Source organism: Heteronotia binoei, chromosome 11, assembly GCF_032191835.1.
Source record: "Heteronotia binoei isolate CCM8104 ecotype False Entrance Well chromosome 11, APGP_CSIRO_Hbin_v1, whole genome shotgun sequence".
Lineage (NCBI taxonomy): Eukaryota > Metazoa > Chordata > Lepidosauria > Squamata > Gekkonidae > Heteronotia > Heteronotia binoei.
Genome location: NC_083233.1, coordinates 38,802,299 through 38,827,966, shown reverse-complemented (window position 1 = coordinate 38,827,966; position 25,668 = coordinate 38,802,299). Strand labels below are relative to the sequence as shown.

The following is a 25,668-nucleotide window of genomic DNA, read 5'->3' as shown; positions in this document are numbered from 1 at the left end:
TGGAGGAGGAGGAGGCGAGAGATCCGTTCCGTTAGATTAACGGCGCGCGCCTCAATCAGAAAACGAAGCGAGTCACACTTCTCCCGGCAACTGCTGGCAGATTTGCGCATGGGCGCCAGGCTCACCTGCGGCGGTCTCGTCCTTTCACGCGAGAACTGAGGGAGAAAGAGGTTCTTTCCCCTTCCCCCTCGTTCCAAGTCGATCGTTGAAATTCTCTCGCGAGGTCAAGAGCGCGCGTGCGTGCAGCTTTGGCCTCCCTTTCCTCGGCCCCTCCCACCGCCCCATCGCGCGGCTTTCCATCCCTCCTCCCGCCGTCTTGGGGGGCCCCCCGCCGCATCACGTGACGGCGCCAGGTTTTTAATGTTTACATTCGAAGTGGGCTGCCCGTGGTGGCGCCCCTCCCCGTGGTGGCGCCCCACCCCCCGCCACCCCCCAGCCATCGTCGCCCGCCGCTTCATCACCCCTCGCCTCCCGCCGACCGTTTCGCTTTCATTTCCGGGCTACGGGCCGCGATCGGTGAGGGAGCGAAGGTACGGGTGCCAGTGCCGCTGTTACAGCCAGTGCTGCTGCTGCCTCCCCCGCCTGAGACGATACTGAGGGACACGGAGGCGCCGCTGCCGGAGGAGGAGGAGGAGGCGGCGGCCGAGGGGAAGAAGAAAGGACGCGGGACAGGTCGCCTGGGCCGCTGGGCCTGCCCCGCCGCCGCCGACATGGAGGAGCTGGTGGTGGAGGTGCGCGGCTCCAACGGGGCCTTCTACAAGGTAACGGAACGACTCGGTGGCTCCTCCTCTTCAGCCTTCATCTCAGGATGGAGAGCGCGAGGCCTGGAGAGCGGCTGGGCCTGGGCTGGGAAGCCAGCCCCGCCCCCCCCTCGGGTCGCCGCACGCTCGCCTTGGCCTGGAGGGGCTGAAGAGAGGCCATCTGGGTCGCGGGAGGGACTTTCCCTCGGACAAGGCCCCTCCAAGTTGTGAGGGAGGAAGAAAGTCGCCTTTCTCGCCGAAAGGGGTTGCATTCAAGCCGGGAGGAGGAGGCCGCTTTTTCTGGTCCCCGTTAGAGATAACGGGTCCTTGAGAGATGCCAGGCCTTGGACCAGGCGGGACTCGGAGCTGGGGGGGAGCTCAGTAAATGACGCTTGCGGATGGGGAGCTTGGTGGGGGAGGAGACGTTGGGTATTAACGTGCCCCTTGTTCGTAGGAAGGCAGTAAGGCTTGGCAGGATTTTGATTTGGGAAACGAGGAGATACCTTCAGAATGTGTTTAATCAAGCGCGGTGTAGGCCGCGAACGTTTTTGTTAAGGTAAAATTGTTGGTCGGTCTTTAAGGTGAGGTAATGAGTAATAGATGGAGCGTGCCTGTAGTCTGTAGTCGCACACACCTCTGTTATCTCCATGGTCATTGTCATAAACGTTTTAGTATACCCTCAGGGAAGGGTTTAAGGAGATCAGGGAAGGTTTGTTTCTGAATCAGAATTCTGATCCAGAGCGTTTTTCAAGACGCAAGGTGGGGTCCAGCAAGAGGTGACGGGTTTTGTTGTTTTTTTAAAAAAATGTTTTACTAATGCATGAGAAATAAGGAAAGCTGTAGAATGAAAAAAGACAGCTGTTCTCCAGTGGAAGAAACTAAATCAAAGATTCTGTCAGGGAAGATGAAAGAGCTCAGCTTTACATGGTCAGATGGCCTGTCTTCCCCCCCTTCCCTCCCCCCGTGCATTGAGAGCCATCCCACCATCCCATTCAAAATGTTTTAAAATAGTGTAACCCTGAGCACATAAACTAAATAGTGTAAAGTAACACTATCGTTTGCATCTGTGGTTCAAGATATAGGCTTACATTGGGTCTAGATTGTCTTCTGCTGAGGTGTCTAATAGTTGACTTCATGCTATTCATAACTTTCTGCAGGAGTGTTCCACTTTACGTGACATTTTCGGTATCTCTTTAGGGTTGCTTCCACAAACTGTTCATAACCAACAAGCAGTATTTTCTGTCTTGCACATAACTTGAACCATATTATAATGATTTACTCAGAATTGGTGGTTTCACGCTTTGTCTTCAATGCTTTAGGAAACAAAGTACCTTTTCATAATTTTGTGGAAGTTGTCACATAAAGGATATTTCTAACTCCAGATTGCTGTCCCTGTTAGACTTGCAGAAGACCAAGTTACTCTGCCTAAATAGTTTGTCAGTGTTTGTGTTTGCATTTTCATAATAAATAGAAGATGATTTTTCAGAACAGTAATCTAGACTCACGTGTTTTTGTTTGGATGTTGCAGGCCATTCTTTAGACATGAAACATGCAAACAAAAACATGGTATATATAAACATGCATTTCAAAGTTGTAAATTTAAAACATTAGCCAAGAGTTGTAATATCTGACCTCACAAATGACATTTTGTGTTAAGGTTATATAACTGTTAAAACCAGCCAGGTCTAACCAACTACAAGCTGTCATACACAGATACCATAGAACTTTTTGCTTAAAAAGTGCAAAGGGAAACAAGGCAGGGATCACGAAGGCTAGATATGCAGAAGTTAGGTTGATCATTTTGGCTTTGTGGCATGTCCTTTAAATGAGGCTATCAAAGGTTATCAAAGAATTTCATTTGGTGAAATTAATGTAGTGTCTTTATTTTTTAAAAAGTAGTTTGGCTTTATTTTCTAACAGCCAGTCCTTAATATGTTATTATGTGGAACTTGCATCCAAATGAGTTACTTTATGGCCAGAGTTTGAAGAAACTCCTTTTTACTGTTGAATGCAGTTATTGGAAGTTCACTGTAAGAGTTATGTTCCTAAGCGTGTGTTATAAGTAAGCTTATGCCTGTTTAAAAGGGCTTGGAACTGTCAGTGAATTTGAGGATTGAGGTATCTGAACAGAGAGTTGTGTGATGTTGTATAATGAAGAAACACTTAAATGTTGATACTGAAGGAGCTGGTGAACTGAGGAGATCTAAAAGTATGGTTTTTCACTACTGGCTGTGACAAGGCTGCAAATATAAGTAAGGCTGTTAAAGTGTGCATTTCCTAATGGTCTTGATCTTAAGTTATATTATCAGCTATTACGTGGGACATTCATAGGGATATGCTTTGGCCTTCATGTCCTAAAATTACATTGAGATGGTGTAATTAGTCTTGTTATACAAAGTTTTTTTTTCTCATCTGAAATCAACTTGCTTAAGTGAAATCTTTTTCTTCTTTTACAGGCATTTGTGAAGGACGTACATGAAGATTCAATAACCGTTGCATTTGAGAACAAGTATGTATATTTTAAATTACGGAAGATAGATTTCTGTATTACATATAATCAAACCATTTAACATAAAAGTTGTAGCAAATATTCCCTCCATTAAATTCATGGCAGCACAGAATTGGTATATTAACAACTTTCCTCTTTTCTAGCCTAGTCTTTTCCAGGCCAGAAAAATAGTTAAACCACATAGATAGCTTGCCTTTGGCTGCGGGCCTATGGTGAGCAGTAAATCTCTAACCTATCTCAGTGGTTCAGAGCAAAAGCAGGATACAGATCTGATGTCAATAGTTTGTAAAAGAGGTGAAAGTAATTCAGAAAAATTAACTAGTACAAGCAGCGCTTCTGTTAAAGAATAATATAAATACTGTAATGAATCTATACTGAATGTTAAAAGATGTCATGTTGACCTGAACAGTTAAAATAGTTTTCAGAGTTATTGTATTTTAGTGTGTGTATTTGTGCTCTCACTAGCACGTCAGTCATAACTAGCACTGCCTCTTGGTGATGGTGAGTTATATAAATATACTTATAAGCTTGAATGGCGGCTTTGCCCAGTTGAATAGTTGTTAAACTTTCTTGAACACTGTATGCCCTTGAATTTTTATCTATATATCTAATTTATCTGATGGGGAAATACTTCCTGCCTTAAATGTACAAGACAGTGGCACATTACACAACTTAGCCTCCTGAAAAATACTTGGAAAGGATTGACAGTTCCTAGTATGAGCGTGCTTTATTGAAATTGGGAGAACTTTGATGTAATGCATTTAAGATTTGGGCTTTTATTACCATCTGTGTTTTCTCATTAGTCTTGGCAACATATTGTGATGTTTTCCTATCTGTTGGAATGATCAATTGCTTAACATTCTCAGGTCGAGGTACGGCTATCTCTAGTTCTTAAGGAAACAAACTTCCATGTATTTGTGGTGTTATAATTGTGTTGTGTAATTATGTCCCTTTTTAACTAATAACTGTTGTGTCCCTTTTTATGCATAGCTGTTCATCATTATCAGTCACGTGTACTGAAGTGCGATTATTTTGAAATTTTAATTTTGAGCACTTTGGATTCATTGCAGTTTGCTGGATTTTAAACAAGAATTTGTTGTCTAAATATAGTGCTGTATGTGCGAGTATGCAGCTATAACAGTTTTGTATGTAGTGCCTCAAAGGGTCATCATGGAGAAAACGTGACTGGGCTATTGCTTGCATGTGTATTTAAAAAAAAAATGGAAAGGAGTATTTTTGCACAACTCAAATCAATTTGAGGGCTGGCTTTAGATTTGTCAATTTCTCAGTGCTGTAATTTTACTTAAACTGTGAAAAGGCATTTTTTTTTGCTACATTACTCATAAGAGGTTTAAAGGTAAATGGCAATTCTGCAAGGTTTTCTATCCCAGGTCACCATGGAACCTAGAAATTACATTATGCCGTCTATAGTGGTGATTTTGTCGTAGGGTCTCAGTAATCCTCGGAAGAAATACAAATTTATCATTTCACACTAGAACATGTATGACATAAAATACATGTACCTGCAGTTTGTTTGTTTCTTAGATTTGTGGCCATTCCTCCCCTGCACATCAGGCTTGGGACGGGTTACAACATAGTTAAAATATGCAACATAATTGAAATATAATACAACCTTCAAATCTGTAAAAATGTTAATCAATTCACAAAACATTACTAACACATTCTTAAATCATTTGGTGGTGTTGCTTTGTAATTAAAAAGTCCTAAGGAATTCTGATTGTGAGTGGCTGTAGATGGAACACTACAAAGTAGATGGGTGGGTGAGATAGTCAGCCATGATGGAATAAAGAAGGGGAGGCCAATATAGAAGAATTTCTGGGTCTCAACCATAGGCCTGGTGGAACAGCTCCATTTTTCAGGTGCTGTGCAACTGCATTAAATCCTACAGGACTGGATCTCAGCTGGGAGAGTGGTTGAGGCCAGGTGTATATCCTTTGTGCCAGGGATCACCTGTAGATAGATGTTGACCAGAAGAGTGCAGAGCCATTCAAAGGACATATTGTCACTGCTTGTTCGTTTGTAAACTGTGCACTATTCAGTGGCAGTAGATGAATTCATTTGTTAAGCAGTTGCTTTCTAGACTGGCTCCAATATTCAGTTGAACAGAACTTTTCAAAATAGTGTGAAATTTAGGTAGAGTTAGATGCTGGGTTTTTGTTGTGGTGATGACAAACACATACTTTGTAGATATACGACAAGTTTTGTCATTGCTTTAGTACAGTTAATGGAAATGAAGAGTTTAGGATTAGGTTTTATGGTAGCGGTAATTACAAAATATGGTCATTAAAATAGAATGTTCTGAAGTTTGGAAAATGAGTATGACTCCTACAGCCAAAGAACATTTGTCAGGACCTGCTGTTGTATTTCAGAGGTACATTTAACAAAAGGAGCAATATTGATGAGGGCCATGGGCAGGACCAGAAATAATTGCCATAAAGAGCCTGGAATGGGCTGAAAACAATATGCATTGAAATATGTATGGGGGTTCTACACAGCAGCTGTAGCTGGCCCACAGGTCCTGTGTTATGCAGGCCTATGTTAAAGAATGCAATGTGGCTGTCATTGAAAAACAAGGAGAATAAATTGGAACACACTTCTAGTTTTTGATGGCTTATGCGCTGGTTTTTTTTTAATAGCTTATTGTCTTACTCTATTGCAGCTGGCAACCTGAGAGACAGATTCCATTCCATGATGTCAGGTTTCCTCCACCTGCAGGGTACAATAAAGATATAAACGAAAGTGATGAAGTTGAGGTAAGAACAATGTTTAACCTTTAAGTGAGGAAGAAACAGTAACAGGTAGACTGGCTAGAGTAGCTGCAAATGCAACTGTGGATGTTGCCCTGCTTATTTTCACCAAGAATTGTTTGAGTAAGCTTAGATTGTCTTTGTGGGCTAGTATTCTGCCTTGAGCTGAGTAAATAGTTCATACTAGTTTATTTGCTAGTGATATTCTCAGGATGGGTCATACAGCCTTTGGAGTCTAGAAACAAAACTGAACATCAAAGAAATAGTTTCTGCAAGAAAGAAATTTTCCCACCTACTTTTCCAGAAGCCCACAAAAATAGCTATTTTGTCATTTGGGTTTTGCTTTAGATGGTTTGGCAATTCTTTTTAAAAACCCAGGAGTTGTTCATGAGGTAACCTGACAGTGGGACTGGAAAAGCTAAACAGAGTAATGAATTATCAAACACTAAAGTATCTTATACTCTGCAAGTGGTGGAGGATTTGCTATGATCCTTTTCTTCCTGGGTATGGTTTTGCTTTTTTACTATCACCCAATTTGGTTTAGGTAGTTCATGTCAAGTGGAGACCCTCCTGTGTCCTTCAGCCAGGAGGAGTACCTGGCTTTTTTCCCTTTGCAAGGTTTCCTGTGCACAGCTAATGTGTCAGGGACCAAGAGAAAAACTAATTGATCTTACTTGATATGTAGAGATATCTGGTATAGGAGGAAACAGCTATAAAACATATTCTGCACCATGCCCTCACTCTCCTGTCAAGCAGTTTGCAGTATTGCCGTCTTTGCCTCTTTTGCGTAGTAGTTACTGTGTAGCAAATAATATATTGATGGAGAATTGAAGATAAGCTCCCCCAAGTGATTGTATAAGAAATAAATATTTTAAAGATTAGATTCTTATGTGGTTAGGGCAGGAACATATATGAATATTGTTTTTTTCCTTTATTGTCTGTATTGCCTCTCCACTGGACAACTGTTTTTTAATTGCATAACAATACAATGTTCTACACTATGATTTTGTTTAGGCTTATTCCAGGGCTAATGAAAAGGAACCCTGTTGCTGGTGGCTGGCTAAAGTGAGAATGATAAAGGGTGAGGTAGGAATATATATATATATATATATATTAATACTTGGCACTGATATTTAAGTGTAGTTTTTGGATTTTAATATTTGGTGGGTCTTTTCCAGGATTGTATGTTTACTAAAAAGCTTTGACTAGACACTCATACTGTGCAAAGCTAAAAATTCAGTGTGTCTCAAATTTAAGCATGATTCTGTTCTTTTATTAGTTTTATGTAATAGAATACGCAGCCTGTGATGCTACGTACAATGAAATTGTCACAATTGAGCGTTTAAGATCTGTGAATCCCAACAAGCCTGCGACAAAAGATACATTTCATAAGATAAAACTTGATGTGCCGGAAGACTTAAGGCAAATGTAAGTACAGGGCTTTGCTACCAGTTGATTGTGGTGTTGTTGTTTTTCATGAGAAATAGTCACATAATTTCATGTATTATTTTAGTATTTATCTGTAAAGAGCAGGATGAACACAGTTTATTAATGTTACAGCCTAGATATCATTTATGTTTAAAGGTTCTCAAAGCATTGTTTATAATGCTGCATTTATGTTTTCATTTGTGATAAGATATTCATGGATGTGAACAGTTAAGATGCTGCCACTATTGCCTTTATATAAGTGAACCAGATAATTACTTTGTTAAAATCAAAAACTGAAAAAATAATGTGTAAATATAATTACGTATACCTTTTCCAGCATCTTGTTAGTCACTTGGAAAATAGTGTTAAAACACAGGCAATAGATTGTTCCTAAGTATGCCTTCTGGAAGGCACTTCCACTAGTGGAAAAGCAATAGTGATTTTTGCTGATTTCTCTAGCCTTGCAGTGAGCTACTGACCCACCAATGGCATGGTTTCGGGGAGGGGAAAACAGCAGGCTGAAACTGGAGTTAATAAGGTTGGAAAGTTGGCTTCTGCAAATGCCCATAGCAATAAATGGCATTGTTGCTGACCTCAAAACATCTGCTAGTGAATTTGGTGTTTTGATATAGTGGTGATTGCGTCCTTTTGCCAGAATGCATCCACCAACTCATTGTCTGTTGACAAGATAGATTAGCTGGGGAACGGCAGAACTCTTGAGGAAGCTGCACTTTTTCCTTCCCTGTTTCTGTAGAGAAGAAGGGGTACAGAGCCAGCCAGTACAGAAAAGATGACCTTGAGGTCTGTTGTAGTTCTGTTATATAATATTCTGTTGGCCAGATATCAGACCACACAAGTAACAGTTAATCTATGAATTGGTGAAATACAGATCTCATAAATGAAGGATTTGTTTCTAGGTGCGCTAAAGAATCTGCACACAAAGACTTCAAAAAGGCAGTTGGGGCATTCTCTGTAACGTATGATTCTGAAGCCCATCAGCTTATCATTTTGGTAAGTCATTATGGCATTGGATGTATTAAATGCTCTACGTTTGATACAAAACTTTACAAAGACCTTGTATTTTTCCAACTCTTTAGTCTATCAATGACGTAACAACAAAGCGTGCAAATATGCTCATTGATATGCACTTTCGCAGTCTTCGGACCAAGTTATCGTTAATACTGAGAAATGAAGAAGCAAGCAAACAGCTAGAGGTAAGATGTCTATTATTGGCCTGAATATAGAAAAGTTGTGTTCTGAAAATTCTGTATTAGACACTTTCATAGTGCAATGTAGTTGTGGTGGTAGGCATCTAGTGAATATTGTTTTAATAGTTGGGGAGCATTAAATTTCATTCACTACAAAGAACAAGCAATCCATGACAAAGGGGCAGGAAGAATGGTATAAGAAATACCAAAACATATATTTAGCTGTAACTTTACTCCACTCTGTCTCAAAAGGATAAGAAACATTCCATCCCTAAGTAACTGCCTCAATAAACCCATATAATGTAATAATTTCGCATACAGGAAAATGAGGTCCTCTAGACTAAGAGTAATCACATTATCTGTAGTTCAGTTAAAATATGAGTTCAGACAGTTCTTTCTGGCTGCTTGGATCACTGCCCATGAAAACATCAACAATGTTGTTGTTATTATTATTTTGTTTGGACTTGCAGTATAAATTCACTAATAACCAAGAGTCTTTCTACAGAGTTCAAGACAGCTTGCTTCACGATTTCATGAACAGTTTGTCGTACGTGAAGATCTAATGGGTCTGGCCATTGGCACACATGGTGCTAATATTCAGCAAGCTAGGAAAGTACCGGGTGTAACAGCAATCGATCTTGATGAAGATACTTGTACATTCCATATTTACGGTGAGGTAAGCTGCATCCACAGTATTGCTGTCACAGATTATTATGGATTCAAGGGTTCTGCAATTCTTCCATTTAAATTTCTTTCCTTAGGATCAAGATGCAGTAAAGAAGGCAAGAAGTTACCTTGAATTTGCTGAAGATGTCATACAAGTTCCAAGAAACTTAGTAGGTATGTCATTTGGGATATTAATGCAAAGCTAACTGAGTCATGTTTGGAAACAAGAGGTACTATCAATGTTCCCTCTAAGCTGTAGAGTCTTGTGAGCAAAAATTCTACTTTGTGAACTACTGGCATTAAAGTTGTGAGCTGCATACATTATTGTGCTCTAGGGCCATTTTTCCTCAGCTGAGACAAAAATGTGTGAGCTAGAAGCTAAAAAATTGTGAGCTAGCTCACAGTAGCTCAGCTTAGAGGGAACATTGGGTACTATTACAAAAAATATTTTGAAAAACAGATAGGTTTAGGTTTTATTAAATGTATACCTTGCCCTCCCTGCCGAGGCAGGCTCAGGACAGCTTACAACAATCATCATAAAACAGTGCATCATCATAATAAAATCAATTACATTTAAAAGAATTTAAAAACAGTTGGTGCTAATTCTGATATTATTCAAGTTCAGTGATGCCAGTATTCCCTGGATTCCTCCTGCTGTTACAAGTCTCAAAGTCAGCCGAAAGCAAGCCAGAAGAGTATGGTCTTACAGGCCTTGCAGAATTGGGCGAGGTCCCGCAAGGCTCTAATCTTCTTCGGCAGTTGGTTCCAACAGTAGGGGGCTGCTACTGAGAAGGCGCAATAAAAATTGATTTCATGATTATCAACCAAGTTGAGTTTGAGACTGATTTTCAGTGAGGTGGGGGGAAACTGACCTCACGTTAAGAATTAGAGATGACACAGTAAAAATGCAATCCTAAGCACTTTCCTGGAAGCAACCCTCATTGTGCAGACTTTAGGATTGCCCTAAATCATGTATTGCAGATTTTCTACTGGGTCAGAGTGACCAGCAAGACATCAGAGGGTTTAGATCTGGGAAATGCCAATCTGGATTTCACCAGGATCATCCACAAAGCCCACTTGGCTCTTGTACACCTATTTTATCCCTCCCAACTACCTGATCTTTGCAGTGGGTCAGTTTGGATGCCACCAAAACTACAATTTGTTTAAATGTGTCACTTTGTGAAACCAGGATTCTGCTTGCAAATGATCATTGAATGCTGGCTTGTCTCAGGGAAATCTGATTTCTGTACCTTCTATGATTTTTTCCACCTTCCCTCTAAAGATGCAGCTGGTATCCAAGCTTGGTGTGTGTTGGCCAGCTGAGGGCTAAAACTCACCATACTTTTACTGTTAGAGGCCAGCAGTAGAAGGGTAAAGGAGCCTCTCTTGAAAATCTTCAGCTACCCTCGGAACTGCAAGCAGCCTCTGAACCATGCTGTGTTTTCAGAAACTAGCAAGGAAAGCTCCAAGGTTTTGTCACATAATGGGAAAACAGGATCCTGCTGCTGATTTCACCCAGGCTTAACTAAATATCCCCTTCTAGGATTCCTGTCTGTATTCTGTGCTGTAGAAAACAGAGCAGATACTGCATACCTCTCCCCCTGTCTTAGTTGTATCTTCAACAGATTTTTGTCTCCCTCTGTGGACTCCCTCTGCTAGCCATGTGTCTGTAGTGTTCACACGCAATCTCAAAGCCGCTGGAAGACCATAGTGAACAGGAATTACTGTGAATGCTAGGTTGGATATCAAAAGGCAAGGAGACCTGCCTGTGAGAGTCATCAAGGAAGGAAATGATAAGATAGGTGTGGTTTTACAGGTACCACTAAATAAAAGAGAGTAGTGGTTCCAGATACATTGGCTGATGCTATTGTAGATACTCTTTGTGTCTTGTGAGTTGGCAACTGGGAGAAAAGGATCAGTGGCTGCCCAGGGTGAGGACACTGCTCTACAACCTGTGGCTCTGGGGATTGCTCATGGGTATCAGGTTCTCGTGGCCGTGGACTTTACGATGATGCCTTGATAAGTATATCTTCTCTTGACCTGCAGATGTGTAGGGTGCAGCACACCACAAGCACATCTGCTCTCTAGTACAGGGAGTGCTTGCACTGGTTTAGACTCCAAAATGCCTTCTCCATGTGCAGCAGCAGAGATGGCTGTAGTGGTAGCTTTTCAAGTAGCAGTCCAGAGAGCATTATAGGAAAGCATGAACCATGTCTGAATGGTGTAAGCATGGTTTTCAGTCACCAGATTTCACCTTCAACCATTGACATACCTGCTCACATAGAATCCCCAAATCTAGTTTGTTCATTACCATGGGTGTCATAGTCATGGCATGGATTCTGCCGGACATCCCAGCATGCATGCCTGTGAACTGTCCCTTGAAGTCCACCAATGTCTGAATCAGCATGTTCTGGTTGCACTTCCTGTTCCACTACTCTTTGCCACAAGACTGCTCAGGTGTAGAAATCTCAATGTGAGTGTAATTGATAGAGGCCAGACACACAAGAAGCCCAAACTCCAAGAAACTTAACATCAGATCCTCCTCATAGCCAAGCATTATGACAGAATGCTAGAAAAGTTTATTGGTCACTTGTAACACTTTTTGGAAGGTTTCACACTATTCTGAACTAGTTGCTCAGCTCCAGGTATAAAATATTGAATACCAGCTTATTAAGACGGATAGCGAGTCTTTTGTTTATTGGGATAAGGCATCAACTGTCTTTGTAATGCAGGATGTGGCTCATCTTGTTGGTGATAGATGCACTGGAAGAATCTCTTGACACATTTAATTTTTAAATTTAATTTAATTCGTGATTCATACCCCGCCCTATCCCACTAGGCGGGCTCAGGGTAGCTTACAACATTACAACATTGCAGTAACAATAAATGAAACATCCAATTAAATACAACAAATTTAAAATATCTTATAAACATAATACATGAAATAGAGGGTCACAACTCCAACAATAACACAGCCAGAAGCCACCATTCAGCAGTTGGTACAACTTCAGCTGGCTAACACCACTTAGCACAGCTTCAGGTCATTGACACCACTCAGACCTTGGATCAATTTAAGCACAAGGATAGTAAAGTGCGGGGGGAAGGTTTCAGAGGATGCTCCGTAAATTAAAAGCCTGACGGAAGAGCTCCGTCTTACAGGCCTTGCGAAACTTAGGTAAGTCCCGCACCTTGATCATTCAGTTTTTCTGGGTCACTCATGAACCATGAAAAATCTTTGCACCTCACCAATAGCATCTTCCATAAGCAATTCCACCATGCTCTAAGATAAACAGAACTCAGAGCCTCTGCACTCCAGTGTCAGCAATGGTGTACCAAGCCAGTCACTGATGTAGTTCAGATGTCTGTAAATGAAACAACACTAATTCCTGCTGCCACAAAGAGTTTGTAAAAGAGCCAAATACTCTGACAGTACTTTTATTGGCATGATAAAAACTTAGAATAACATTTAAGATACATAAATAAGACTGAGATCATATATAGAGGTTAAGTACATATGATTAAAATCAAAACATCAATTTTATTACAGAGCATAATTGGATATAAATTTCAGAATATCCTCTAAGAAATCTGCAACTTATCTAGTGATTTCTGCTGCCAAGTCATTCAATAGGAACCAACAATTAATTACCTTGTTTGTTAGATCAGTTACATGAGATATGAAGAGAGGCTTACCTGTTTGCTGTCTCTCTATCCAGCACTTTTTCCCATACCCCAAGTCTGCTGTCTCTAGAGTAAATAGAGTACTTGGGTTGCTGAGGCACAGGTTAAGCATTTCTTTTTTCCTCTAGGCATGAAGGGAAGGAGCATGCCAAGTTTGGTCTTTTAAGAGGGTGGAGGTGGAGATAGGTTTGATGCCAGGTTGAATCTGACCCAGGGTGGGAAGAGCTAAAGGGAAGAGTAGTTTCAGCTTTAATCTGCTCTTTCCAGTTATTGGATAAGAATGGTAGACTCACTGTGGGAATTCATTTTGATACTTTGGAACTTCAGATCAGTGCTAATTTCCCTTTAAGCCCATATTCATACAGAAGAACAAGCTGGTAATACTTTCATATTGCAGTGGAAAGAAAAATTGCTCGGGGAGGGAATGTTTTCACCATTATGTTTAGTGCCGCTTGGTGACCTCCTCCTTTGATGAACAGATGATTAGTGGGAAGGGGCATCTCTGGACAACATTTTTAGCTTTATTTCATAAGGAGCAAGTGGGGTAGAGGGCATTGCATCTGCACATGCATCATGACAAATAGCCCGCTGCTGTAGTTGTTCACTGCCTCATTGATGCCCTACTCCATATAGGCTGGGATATATATGCCTATATATGTGTGTATTGCTCCCAAAATGCAAATTTTACTCATATATGAGACTGGATTTTTTTTTTTCTAAAAATGTTGAAACCTTACAAATCAGTCAAGAAGTACATTCAAAGGACTGAGGGGAGAGAACAGAGACAACAGTCCAAGGTGGGACCTGCTATTGCAAAGAGATTGTGTTACAGATATATAGGTGAACTCTGTGAATGTAGACATAGTAACTTTCTGTGTTAAATGAACTACTTCTGCCTCAAGTCTCTTTCAGTTACCTGAGGGAAAACATTAATGATGAGATGTTATGTTCTTTTTATAGGAAAAGTTATAGGAAAAAATGGAAAACTCATCCAGGAGATAGTGGATAAATCAGGCGTTGTGAGAGTAAGAATTGAGGCTGAAAATGAGAAAAATATTCCACAAGAGGAGGTAGGTGAAACAGATTATATTTGTTCATGTTTTAAGCTTGGAATCAATAATGGACTGCATGAGGGTTAACGAATAACCTTTTTTGACAAAAGATGGTGGGCTTTTTCAGTTGACCTAGATGGGGTTTTAGTCACTAGTAAGGAGCAGGTTCTCAGCTTGGGAGTGTTTTTAGATCTGGCCTTTACTTCCAAGTGCGTAGTTGGCATTTATGGTGTAAAGAGCCTTTCATGGGGTTTGGCTAGTGGTACCACATGCAGCCCATAATGGAGAGAGATGACTTGGCCATGACTTGGTAACGTCCAGGTTAGATTACCACAGTGCCTTGTTCGCAGCATTACCCGTGAAGACCACTCAAACTTCAGCAGGTTCAAAATGCAGTAGGTGGACTGGACTTGAAGTTCCTGATGTGGAGGGCCTCTGTCTCACCAGTATTGAAAGGTCTTTTTACTTTCCACCTTGTTTTTAGACAGAATGCAAAGTACTGTGTCAGACCTTTAAACCACTGTATGGATTAGGGAACAGTATCAAAAGAATTGCTATTTCCTATAGGAGGCCTTTCTCCAGGTGCCCCACTTCAGGCATAAAACAGGTTGCAACTGAAATGGTGCCTCACTCTTACCAGGAACACTTAGCTATAGAATCCAATTATGTGACATCTTTGGCTTTAGGTACCAATTGAAAACAGCTTTACTTAACTTGAGGCTTTAACTGATGGGGTCGGTTTTTATGTTGCTATTTTAATTGCTGATTATTGGATGGATTTTTTTAATTACTGGGTTTACTGGTCTTAGAAATTTTCTGAACTGGAAAGCAAGATAAAACATTTTCATTAAATAAAATATATTAATGGGGAAATATGTATTGTATATTTTCGTTATATCTTCCTAGTTCTAGTATCTTAAGAGTGATTGCTTTGGGCTTATAAATTCAAGGTAATAAAAGTATGTAAGTTTATTTGTAATAAGTGTGAAATGTGGGGCTATTTCTGTTTCAGTATTAATACTATTAAATGTTTGGCAGTTCTCATTTTTCATTATTTTTATTTCTAAATGCTTTTTTTGCGAGTTTAAATCTTGAAATATCACAAACTAAAATTATTCCAGTTTCTTGCAGTTTACCCTTCTGCTGTCCTGTTAGGAGATTTACTGGATTAATTTTAATGTTTTAGAAAAACTATTTAGTCAGAGTAGTAACAGCTACAGTGAAAAAATACAGAATGTCTCTGAAGCTGTAAAATAGAGAACTAACTCTTTTGGGCCTGCATTTATACCAGATATGCAACTTGTAAGTCACTAAAAGTGAACACAGTAAAGGAACAGTTTATGGCTTCCTTTCAGGAACCCAGTATGTGCCCCATCTTTATCTACCTGAAACTGCAAGGAGCAGAGGTGGGACAATGCCTTCACAGTGGGCTGAATTTGGTTTAGGTGTGTCCCATATTGTGGAGACCTGGTTTAAACATGTTACATTGGCCTTGTGGCAGTGTCCCAGAGGCATATGGATACACCTATGTGAAATTTAAGAAGAGATGCTCGGGGTTTGTAGCCACATCAGTGTAACATGGAAATTGGGTGTTTTTCAGTTTTCAAATGCAACTTGAAAAGATGCACTACTTTTCTGTCAAGCCTTGAGTTGAAGGTTCTGTATTTAACTCCTGTGTATATTTAATGACATCACTAACACATGCATTCCTTACGCTGCAGGTGTTAGTTGTGTCATCAACTGTAGCAGGAAGAAAGCAAAAACCTGAACTCAAAACTTGGCAGGTAAGGCACATTTTATCCTCTGAGTTTTGTTTAAAACCATAAACCTGCTCATGTGGATTTCCCCTATTGTTTAACATTACAAAAAGAAAAGAAATCAAGTCTTTCATATGTTTCCAGATTAGGTGAAAATTGTTTTAGCAAAGCTGCTGCACGCATATGGAACAAATATTGAGGATTTTCAGTGGTTGCTGCTGTACAGTTTAGAGAGCTGCAAATGTATTTGATTCATAGCACTTACTGAGAATGGCTTGACTAAAATTGTTTTCTAGGGGATGGTCCCTTTTGTCTTCGTGGGAACAAAGGACAGTATCACAAATGCAACTGTTCTTCTGGATTATCACCTTAATTATTTAAAGGTGAGAGATAGAAGGATGTTATTGAACTGCAATTTTTTTGGCAATATCAGGTTGCTGTTTATGCCCAAGTGATTTATTTTAAATGTTGTAGCTAAATGTCTATATAAAATACAGTCATTAATAGACCTTTATTGGCTTTGAGATAAAATATAGTGTTTATAATGAAAGTATGAGGGTTGGATGTCTGTTTTCTAGATCATCTGTTGCACTGCTGCTTTTAGGAGCCTTGAATTCTCTTGCAAAAGTGTTATACTGTAATTGTCAAACTTGTATAGGAAGTGGATCAACTACGCTTGGAGAGATTGCAAATTGATGAGCAGCTTCGACAGATTGGGGCAACTTCCAGACCACCACCAAACCGCATAGATAAAGAAAAAGGATATATGACTGATGATGGTCCAGGCCTTGGAAGAGGTAGTCGACCCTACAGAAACAGAGGTCATAGCAGACGTGGGCCAGGCTATGCTTCAGGTAACTGTTTCTTTATCTGTCTTCAAGTCTTAATACATTATGTGTGTGTTTTTTAATTTGGCATACTTAGTTGTGTAAAGTGAGGCAGGAAGCAAAATTGTTGGTATCAATATGTGAATGAACAGAGGACAGATTTACAACTGCACATGCAGCCATGAAACCTGTTGCATTAATTGTTTGCCTCTGTTATTTCTTTGGGTTGCTTTCAGTCATTTCGTTGGGTTGCTTTCAGTCATTTCTTTGGGTTCAGTTATACTGCTGTAAATGCATTAATCTTCAAAATTCCTGCATTAACATATTCATATAACAAAAGGTGAAGTACTGTCTCAGATACAAGAATCTCAAATCCTTAACTCCTAAGAAAAGCATGATTATCAGCTTAGCTAATGTGAGATTAATTGAAGCAGCAACCTCTGCTGGTATCCAAGCATGTATGCAAAGGTTTTTTTTTTTTTCACTTTCTGCTGTTCGGTTGTAGAGTAATTGCTACTGAAACAGCATACCATTTTAATTAAGGTTTAATTTTAATTCTAAAACTGATAGTCACGTGAGATTTGTTCATTTCAGTCTGTGGGTATAGGCAGCTTCTGTGTGGAAAATGTGTAGATTTACTGATCTGATACTGGCTCCTTGCTGTGGTTGCTCTCATGGAGTTGATCCATGCGGTAAGCCATTCGGCACTTCCCAGTCTCTTTGGAACAGCCACCATAAGTGTAACATATAGGTTGAATCTTCAATATTAAGCAAGCTGCAAAAATCTTGCCATTGAATGAATATGATGTAGATGAACAGAATTAAGAACTTTTCGAAAGCACCTACCTGGTTTGTTAATCTTTTCTCATTGCAGGAGGGCAGTATGAATTATTAGAGCAAGAGTAGGAAATTCACTGTTGAGAACGGGAATTAGTTTTAACTGGTTCTTTCAGTTGGTTGGTTTTTTCTAAATTACAGTGAAATAGACTGTGGTATGTTTTGGTTTTGTTTTTTAAATTCTTGATAGGAACTAACTCTGAAGCATCAAATGCTTCTGAAACAGAGTCTGACCACCGAGATGAGCTTAGCGATTGGTCATTAGCCCCAGCCGAGGAAGAGCGCGACAGTTACCTTCGTAGAGGAGATGGGCGAAGGCGTGGTGGAGGAGCCCGCGGTCAAGGAGGAAGAGGTCGGGGAGGCTTCAAAGGTAAGGCATATGATGATGCATGATGGTAGGTAGAGTAGTTAGCTGTACTTCCGTTGTATGTCTGAAACGAAAGGGTGAAACTCAGAGATTTGCTGGGAAATACAGTTGACAAACAGTTTTTTCAAACGGAATAACAAAGCAAAACTGTAGTTTATGTACAGTAGAATATACCAAGAAGTCTTTATCTTCCCACTCCAACAGTCCAGGGCCTAAAGCAGAAATTAACATTTTCAACTGAGGCAAAATATCAAGGAGTACAAAGAAGTAAGGAGAGCTTCCTAATTGGAAGGAATCCACTAAGCCTGCTTAAGGTACTGGACAGCTTGTTTAGTTCTCCCAGGTACACATAATCTTGAAAGTTACACAACCCAAAGGTCAAGATAGATTTGTGTGTACATCTGCTGAGGTGCCCTCTTGTTCAAAAGTGCTCATCCCAGTTCTCCTAAAATTTTCATTTCAGTGTACCAGTATCCAAGTTCAACTAGAAGCCTTTAAAATGCTATAGTCAGGATTTTTTTTTAATGCTGTTGAACATAGGAGGACATGACTTGCTGTTTTCCCTTAATTTATATATTTGTATTCTACAGATTGGCTCATTTCTCTAAATTATTTAGTAATGTTCTATTTTTTTTTTCAAAGTCTAACTCCTGTATAGCAGTCTGAGTAAGCACTGCTTGTTTTCACTTAAAAGGTGTGAAGATTGTATTTTTAAGGGAATATGGATCCTTTTGAAAAGAGGTTCGGGGAAGCAGCAACACTTTCATTTTCTCATGCCACCTCAATTGTATCTTTAGTGGGCTATATAGTGGTATATTGTGCCAAAGATGCCAGAAAGAACGGCACCTGCTGATTCTGTATTGAATCTGATTTTTTTTTTTAAAAAAAATGCTCTTTAAAAACCATCCTATTTGATTTGCAGGAAATGATGAACAGTCACGAACAGATAACCGTCAGCGTAATTCCAGAGATACTAAAGGGAGAACAACAGATGGGTCACTTCAGGTAATTTTTTCTTGTTGCATTTATCTAGGACTTTATCCAGTGAACACTCACGCATACTTTTGTTCCATGTGTGCTGTATCAACTCCCAAACACTGGAATTGATACTCTTTCCCCTTCAGCTCCCCATTTTAAAACCTGCTCTCCATCTTAAAAAGTGTCTTGCTTTGTTGGTGTGAGGAGTTTGGGGGCAAGGCTGACTAAAGCCTAATAGTACTTCCGGAGGGGGAGGGCTGACTTATCCATAATAGATACTTAGCTGTCATAAGCTATTATTTATCTTGCTAGATCAAGGAGATGTTCTTAGCCATATCAGTTGCAAATAGTGGTGTCTTTATATGCTGTCATTCTTCTAAATTGCTCCATTTACAGAGGTTTAAGGAGATTAATAATAACAGTTCAGAGCTTAAAAGTTGTTAAAATACATTACATTAATCCCATTTACAAAAAACCCCACTGTGCTCCATCTCCTAAAAACCTGAGAAAACTATTTCATTTCAGTCCCATCCTTTTTCTGTCATGGGCCTCAAAGCTGGAAAAGGAGGAAGAGCTCTGTTCCAGGAGGTCTTCCTGTTCAGGCACTGACCAGACCTGCTTAGCTTCAGCAGGTGTTGTATCACATGTCTACAGTCTATAGCATGAATTCCTACCCTTATTAAAAAGAAGCTCTGTAAAATAAGTACAGTAAATGTTTCATACCATGTGCTTCCATATAAAAGTAAATGTTAGACTTCATGCAAGTCTTCATATGTAAATATGAAGCTCGCTCTTTTAGCTCACCCTCCAAAGAGCTCAGGGTGGCCTCCTTAAGTCCCCTCCCTGCTCTGTTTTGCCTTGTGAAGTAAATTAGACTGAAGTTGATTACACAGAGGTTACTAAGAAAGTTTGCATAGATAAGGGATTTGAACCTGGGTATCCTTGGTCATACATTCTAAATATTGCACTGGCAAAAAGCAGTGCACAAGTTGTTTTCTAGTTAACCATATCGTTACAATAGTTGGCCAAATGGGAGAGAAATTTAGGAAATTCCCTCTCCAGCTGCTTTTTATAAGTATCCCTTTCTTAAAAAGTCTCGCCCAATCTTATATCTCGAAAGCTAAGCAGGGTTAGCCCTGGTTAGTATTTGGATGGAAGACCCCCAAGGAATAACCAGGGTTGCCACATTGAGGCAGGTATTCAGAAACCACTTCTAAAATCTGTTTCCTTGAAAACCCTGCAGGGTTACCGCGAATTGGCTGCGACTTGACAGCAAAAACAAAAAAAATGAAAGGGTATACTTTATATAACTGTAACCTGTTTCAGATCAGAATTGACTGCAATAATGAAAGAAGTGTCCACACTAAAACATTACAGAATACCTCCAGTGAAGGTAGCCGGCTGCGCACGGGTAAAGATCGGAACCAGAAGAAAGAGAAGTCGGACAGCGCAGATGGCCAGCAACCATTGGTGAATGGAGTACCCTAAACTGCATAGTTTCAAGAAGTCATATTTCCTAAACTGTTTCAGTAAATCTTATTCCACATTAGAGAAACTTGTTAGGCCAAAGACAAATAGTAGGCAAGATGGCGCAGGGCATGAAATGAATATAGAAAGTTCTGTTAGCCTTTTTTAACATCAGCAGTATGCAGTTTTTTTCAAAAATAAGACGTTATACTTGCATTAAAGTATCTTGAACTTCTGAAAAAACATGCTTTCGAGTACATATTGCACTTCAAACGATGAGAGAATCCTTTTGTTTGTTTTAAAAATACTGAACTGTGCATTGGTATTCTTTCTGTTCAGTTGTACCATTTTAACACATCTGGTCAAAATCACTGCTAAATTTCAATTTTCAGAATAAATAGTGTTTGCAGTAATCAAATTGGGCTTCTGTTTTCAATCTCTTAAAGTTCCTCATCTTAAAGAACAAGACCTATGTTTTATGTCCTGTGTCAGTTCACATTTTGGTTCACTTTTTCAGTATTTTAGTGGACCTGAATATATGTGTAACGTAACTAAATTGTCATTTTCATTAGCAAAAAGTTGTATGATCTGTGCCTTTTTTATATCTTGGCAGGTAGGAATACTATATTTGGATGCAGAAATCAGGGAAGATGAGTTGGAAACACTATATGTACAATATATGTAGCAAAACTTGTCCAACATTAGTACTTTATTAAAAGAATGCATGCTTTCCATACTTTTTTCCTTGCATAAACATTGTTAGGCAGTTTATAAAAATAGGAAATTTATTTTGCACTGAAGATAATGGCAGATCGTGTTAATAAGATGGTGTGGTTTTTGTTCTGTTTTTCATTTTTTAGACAGGACAAGAAGTTTTTTAATGCATATTTCCATTTGTGATAAACTAAAAATTCATGGTTACTGAGGGAACAAATAGTAACTTGTTCATAAGCTAGTAGTGTGTGCCTGCTTTTGGCCAGAGGACCAATTTAAAAGAATAGCTTCTTTTTTCAGTTCCCCTACAGTTTTTGGTATTTAAATTGAAACTATCTCAGAAGAGATAGGAAGAGGATTGCTATAGGTGACAGGAACATTCAGGGACAGTATGGTTTGACAGCATTGGGAATAGGACAGGCTTACCAAGGTCTCCTTCACAAGGAGGATCAAAATGTGTGACCGAAGCTGATGTAAAGTTTAGTTACCATGATTTTTTTTGGGGGGGGGGGGTGTATTTTGTATTTCCAATCATGAATGAAATTTGCTTGCGCAAAAAAATGTGTGATAAGACCTTCATTTTAAGCTGTTCTATTATTAAATTTACTCCAGTGGGAGTGTTGCTGATTGTGTACAGAATTGTACAAACCTGGCCCTGTCTGTGTTATGCGTTTTTGTTCTCTGCTTTTTTCATTTAATTTTTTCTTGCAATACAAGCAAGCATATTAAAAAGGCATATTAAAAAGGCAGCAAACTGCACACAACTTAACAAATATTAAAAACAATGTCTTAAGTATTGCCAAACACTAAATGTTGATTTGTAGTTATTTATTTTTGAGGGAATGTATAGTATTTGAAAACTGAAATTGGTACCTTGCACACATCATCTGTAAGCTGTTTGGTTTAAAATACTGTAGATAATTAACCAAGGTAGAATGACCTTGTAATGTAACTGCTCTTGGGCAATATTCTCTGTACATATTAGCTACAACAGATTGGATTTTATGTTGACATTTGTTTGGTTATAGTGCAATATATTTTGTATGCAAGCAGTTTCAATAAAGTTGGATCTTCCTCTGCTGATGGATGTTGATGCAATCTTTATAAATGATTGCTTTAAAAGAAACCAACTTACAAAGAAATGGGAACTTACATTTTCCTGTATTAAATTGGAAGCGTTGTTTATGCCAGATTTGTGAAAGCTGAAATCCTTTCAGTTTCTAGAATTTGGCTGGCAGTGTACAGTTAACAGGTCAAATCAGACATGTTTAGCAATTATATGCACTAATTTTACACTCAAGGCTGACTTCAGTAAGGTGCTAACTAGATTTGACTTAAATAAAACTGTAATAGGATAATCCCATTTTCAAATGACATTTTTGCAGTATTTTGTGCTTTAAATGTGTATCCCTTTCAATTCAAAAATTCTGCCGTTTTTAAGTATTCGTACATTTTAAAATTGTAAATCAAAATGTAAGAGTCATTTTGAGAATCATGCGTGTTAACGAAGGTTGAAAGTGCAGCAAATGTCTGTTTGGGTTCACTTCCTTACTGGTAACTTCACATATGGTCTAATGATTTACAATTATTTTGAAAAATAAAGTTTTTTTTAAAGAGTGAAAGGTATCTGTGAATGGCCACAAATTCAAGTACAACACAGTTAAGCCCCTAAAGAGAACATAAACACAAGAACAGCTCAGTGGTTTCTCTCAGTATGAACATTAGAAAGTAAAGGATGAAGATGGAAATTGAACAAGGTGATTACTGATACTGTAGAACAAAATACTTTTACCTCCACTTTTTTCTGAAGATGACATTTCAATTCCCTGGTATGCACAGTAATGCTTCCACAAGATGGTCATGGGTCTATATCTTTTGATTAGCGAAATCACACAATTCCCTTTTATTTTTAATTGAATTTATTCAGAAATGAGGAAAACACTCAAATGCCTTCATTGAACCAAGGTGAGGTTTTTGAAACTTTGTGTAACAGAGTAGCAATACTGGGGTGCTCAGGTTCTGAAACTGGTGAATTTAAAAAAAAACTTTTCTAGGGGTGGTATTTAAATATAAGTGCTGAGTTCTTGCTCACAATGTAGAAGAATGGCTGTTATTGCATGAGGTTACAGCCTTTTGTTTATGGGCCTCTCATGTTCATATCCACATACACCAATAATTTTTAGAGTTGCCATACACAGAGAGCAGGTGTTGAATACCTTTCCTGTAATGTCATTGCTATTTTGACCTCCAAGATCTGTACATGCATCCGTCTGAGAAGTTGGCCATAATTCTCTGGTTTCATTGCTCAGCAGAAGAATTAACAGCTTGATTTCATAACCATTTGTTATGAGCCCATTTCCTCAAGAACTAGTGTTGCATGTTCCTACTTCACACCTGTAGGAATCCATGTAAGGCCTATCTATCCAGAAGAAAAAACTAGAAAGTTGGGATAGCAAGATTATAAGTTTGTAGCTTTGGAACCCAGTATTAAAATGTGCCAAAGGTACTTTTTTTGTTTGAACGTTAGATATTTTTATACTCTGAGTTTCCTTTCTGTTGAGTATATACTTTGAATCACAGTAGAGCTACCAGGGGATGTTTTGTTTATTCCCCTGGCAAATTACATGTTAGCCATATCCAGCAATAGATCATTATATTTGGAAGCAGGCTTGCTATGAATTGATAAATTTTGCATATAGAAACATTTAAGTGCTGTAGCATTGTGCTACTATCTGGCTGTTGGGCGTACTATTGTAGAAAGGTGATGGCTGGAAGTGTGTAAATACTGGTGATTTTCAGGGAGGAAAAAGGTTTGAAATCCTAAAAATGGGCAAGGCCTGAAGGTGTGTAATTTAAGTTTGTACAAGTGTTTGGTTACACCCAGGGGAGATTTTTTTTTTTTCATTGAACACACAATACATAATACATATAGCCAGTACCATATTCAGGGTCAGTGTGGCATACTGGGTGTCACAAAGGAGGTGTGCCAAAGAACCACATGGCACTGCCCTTGAAATTCAAAAATGCTTTCAAGAGCATTTTATGGAATTGGAGTAATTCTCAAAAAAAACCCTTTAACTCATTTCTCTTAACTTTTGGCTGAGGCGGTGGACAAAACATATGGCCTCCCTTGCTTCAGACGGCCCTAGCTTTTGGCCCATAGGATTATTGGCATCTGTGTCCAGTTATGGGGCCACATATAGGATTATTTTTCTCTTGTCACCATCCTGGTATTTTAATCAATTTTATCTTATATTTTAACTTGTAATTGACTATTTTTTGGCTAAGTTTTATATGTTGTTACCCACCTTGAGCCCATTCTTGAGGAGGGTGGGTTATAAATTGAAAATAAATAAATACCATTGGAAGGATGAAGTGTACATGAAATTGCCAATGTAAATTTGGTGAGCTTGCTTTGTTCTGTGTCATGTCTCAACCAAGAGCTACTTCAGAAAATTTTGAACACTTTTTCTTCATACTTGCTAATATGTGTAGAAAAGCAACATGCTGCTTCCTCACGCAGCTTCCTTTTCAGGCTGTGTGCATTGATCCAGTTGTCACACCTTCTACAAGTACCATGAAAAAATCTGGATTCTATGGAAAGAGGATAAACCAGTTCAGCTCTAGGAGGGAAATGAAGAAAACAAGGCTTGCATTGCTTGCCTTTTCAGCCTCTTGACAAGTTGGGCTTCTCATCCTCTTGATGGTAATGAGGAGCTCTTGAGTTGCTTTCTAGGAGAGATGGTTGTTTGGGCAGGCTCTCCTTAACCCTTTTCTCTAGCAGACAGCCTCCCAAGAGCTTTTGCTGTTCTGTCTTGTGTGCATGGTTGCTGGACCTGAGGTGACATTTGCTTGATCCTGCCTCATGTCAGTACAAAGTCTGTTACCAAATGAATAAGTCACAATAGAGATCCCCATAGTGATGATCCTGCTCAGCTTTCTTAAGCAGTCCTTATTTGCATTAGTAGCTTAGCAGTGACTACAGAATACAGAGGTGCATTTGAATTGGAGTGTAGGACAGCTGACTCTTCAAAGGTTAAGGAATATAATGAAGGGAAATGATTGTCAACGTGTACTACATAATGATCCAGAATTTAACCTGGCCTGGCTGCCTAAGCAGCAACCAAGGTTCTTGAATTTAAAAGCTTCCTTATGTTTTAACTTCCCTTTTTGGAGGCTGAAAGCAACTCTGACTCAGATAACCATGAGAACTTGTGTTGAGCTGTAATCTTTGTATCATATAACAAGTGTAGAACTGGACACAGCAGTGCCCTGCATTAAGCAGCATATCTCGCAATTCTAACTTCATGGCATGTGGAAGTACCCAGAAGAAAGACTCTTGAATACTTTGCCTTCCTTCCATTGGATATAGATGAATTGTTCTGTGTTTCATTGCAGGAATTCTAGAGATGATTTATGCGACCCTGATTTTAGCAAAGTTCTTGGTTTTGATGTATCGTACTGTCAGCTCAAGTGAGTATTGCAAATAGGTGCAAGTTAGTGAGTGGCTTTGGAAATAGGATGCCTGGAAGCCATTGGTAGCATTGTAATGCCAGATACTTTCAAAATTCAAGATTTTAAAATGAGGCATTGCCAAATTCTCTTGGATTTTTGTGTTCATCTAGATCTGTGTTCCAGCCTTTGGATCCCAACATAAAAGTGTTTTCCA

At 39.2% G+C, this 25,668-nt stretch overlaps 1 protein-coding gene across 9 annotated transcripts; it reads left to right on the top strand.

Annotated features, from left to right (window-relative positions):
* The first annotated feature begins 205 nt into the window (after nucleotides 1-205).
* FMR1 (fragile X messenger ribonucleoprotein 1) lies at nucleotides 206-22,082 on the top strand. Of its 9 annotated transcripts, none has more exons than XM_060250260.1 (16): nucleotides 206-761; nucleotides 3,197-3,249; nucleotides 5,930-6,023; nucleotides 7,032-7,103; nucleotides 7,297-7,445; nucleotides 8,363-8,456; nucleotides 8,543-8,659; nucleotides 9,159-9,329; nucleotides 9,415-9,493; nucleotides 13,961-14,070; nucleotides 15,774-15,836; nucleotides 16,106-16,192; nucleotides 16,468-16,663; nucleotides 17,700-17,843; nucleotides 18,763-18,845; nucleotides 20,196-22,082. In XM_060250260.1, exons 1-16 carry the CDS (start codon nucleotides 711-713, stop codon nucleotides 20,304-20,306), a joined length of 1,674 nt encoding a protein of 557 aa, XP_060106243.1. In that variant the 5' UTR covers nucleotides 206-710; the 3' UTR covers nucleotides 20,307-22,082. The 9 variants fall into 9 exon arrangements, with proteins under 9 accessions (XP_060106243.1, XP_060106240.1, XP_060106241.1 ...); XM_060250257.1 differs by having other exon boundaries at nucleotides 20,145-22,082; XM_060250258.1 differs by having other exon boundaries at nucleotides 17,664-17,843.
* The last annotated feature ends 3,586 nt before the right edge of the window (nucleotides 22,083-25,668 follow it).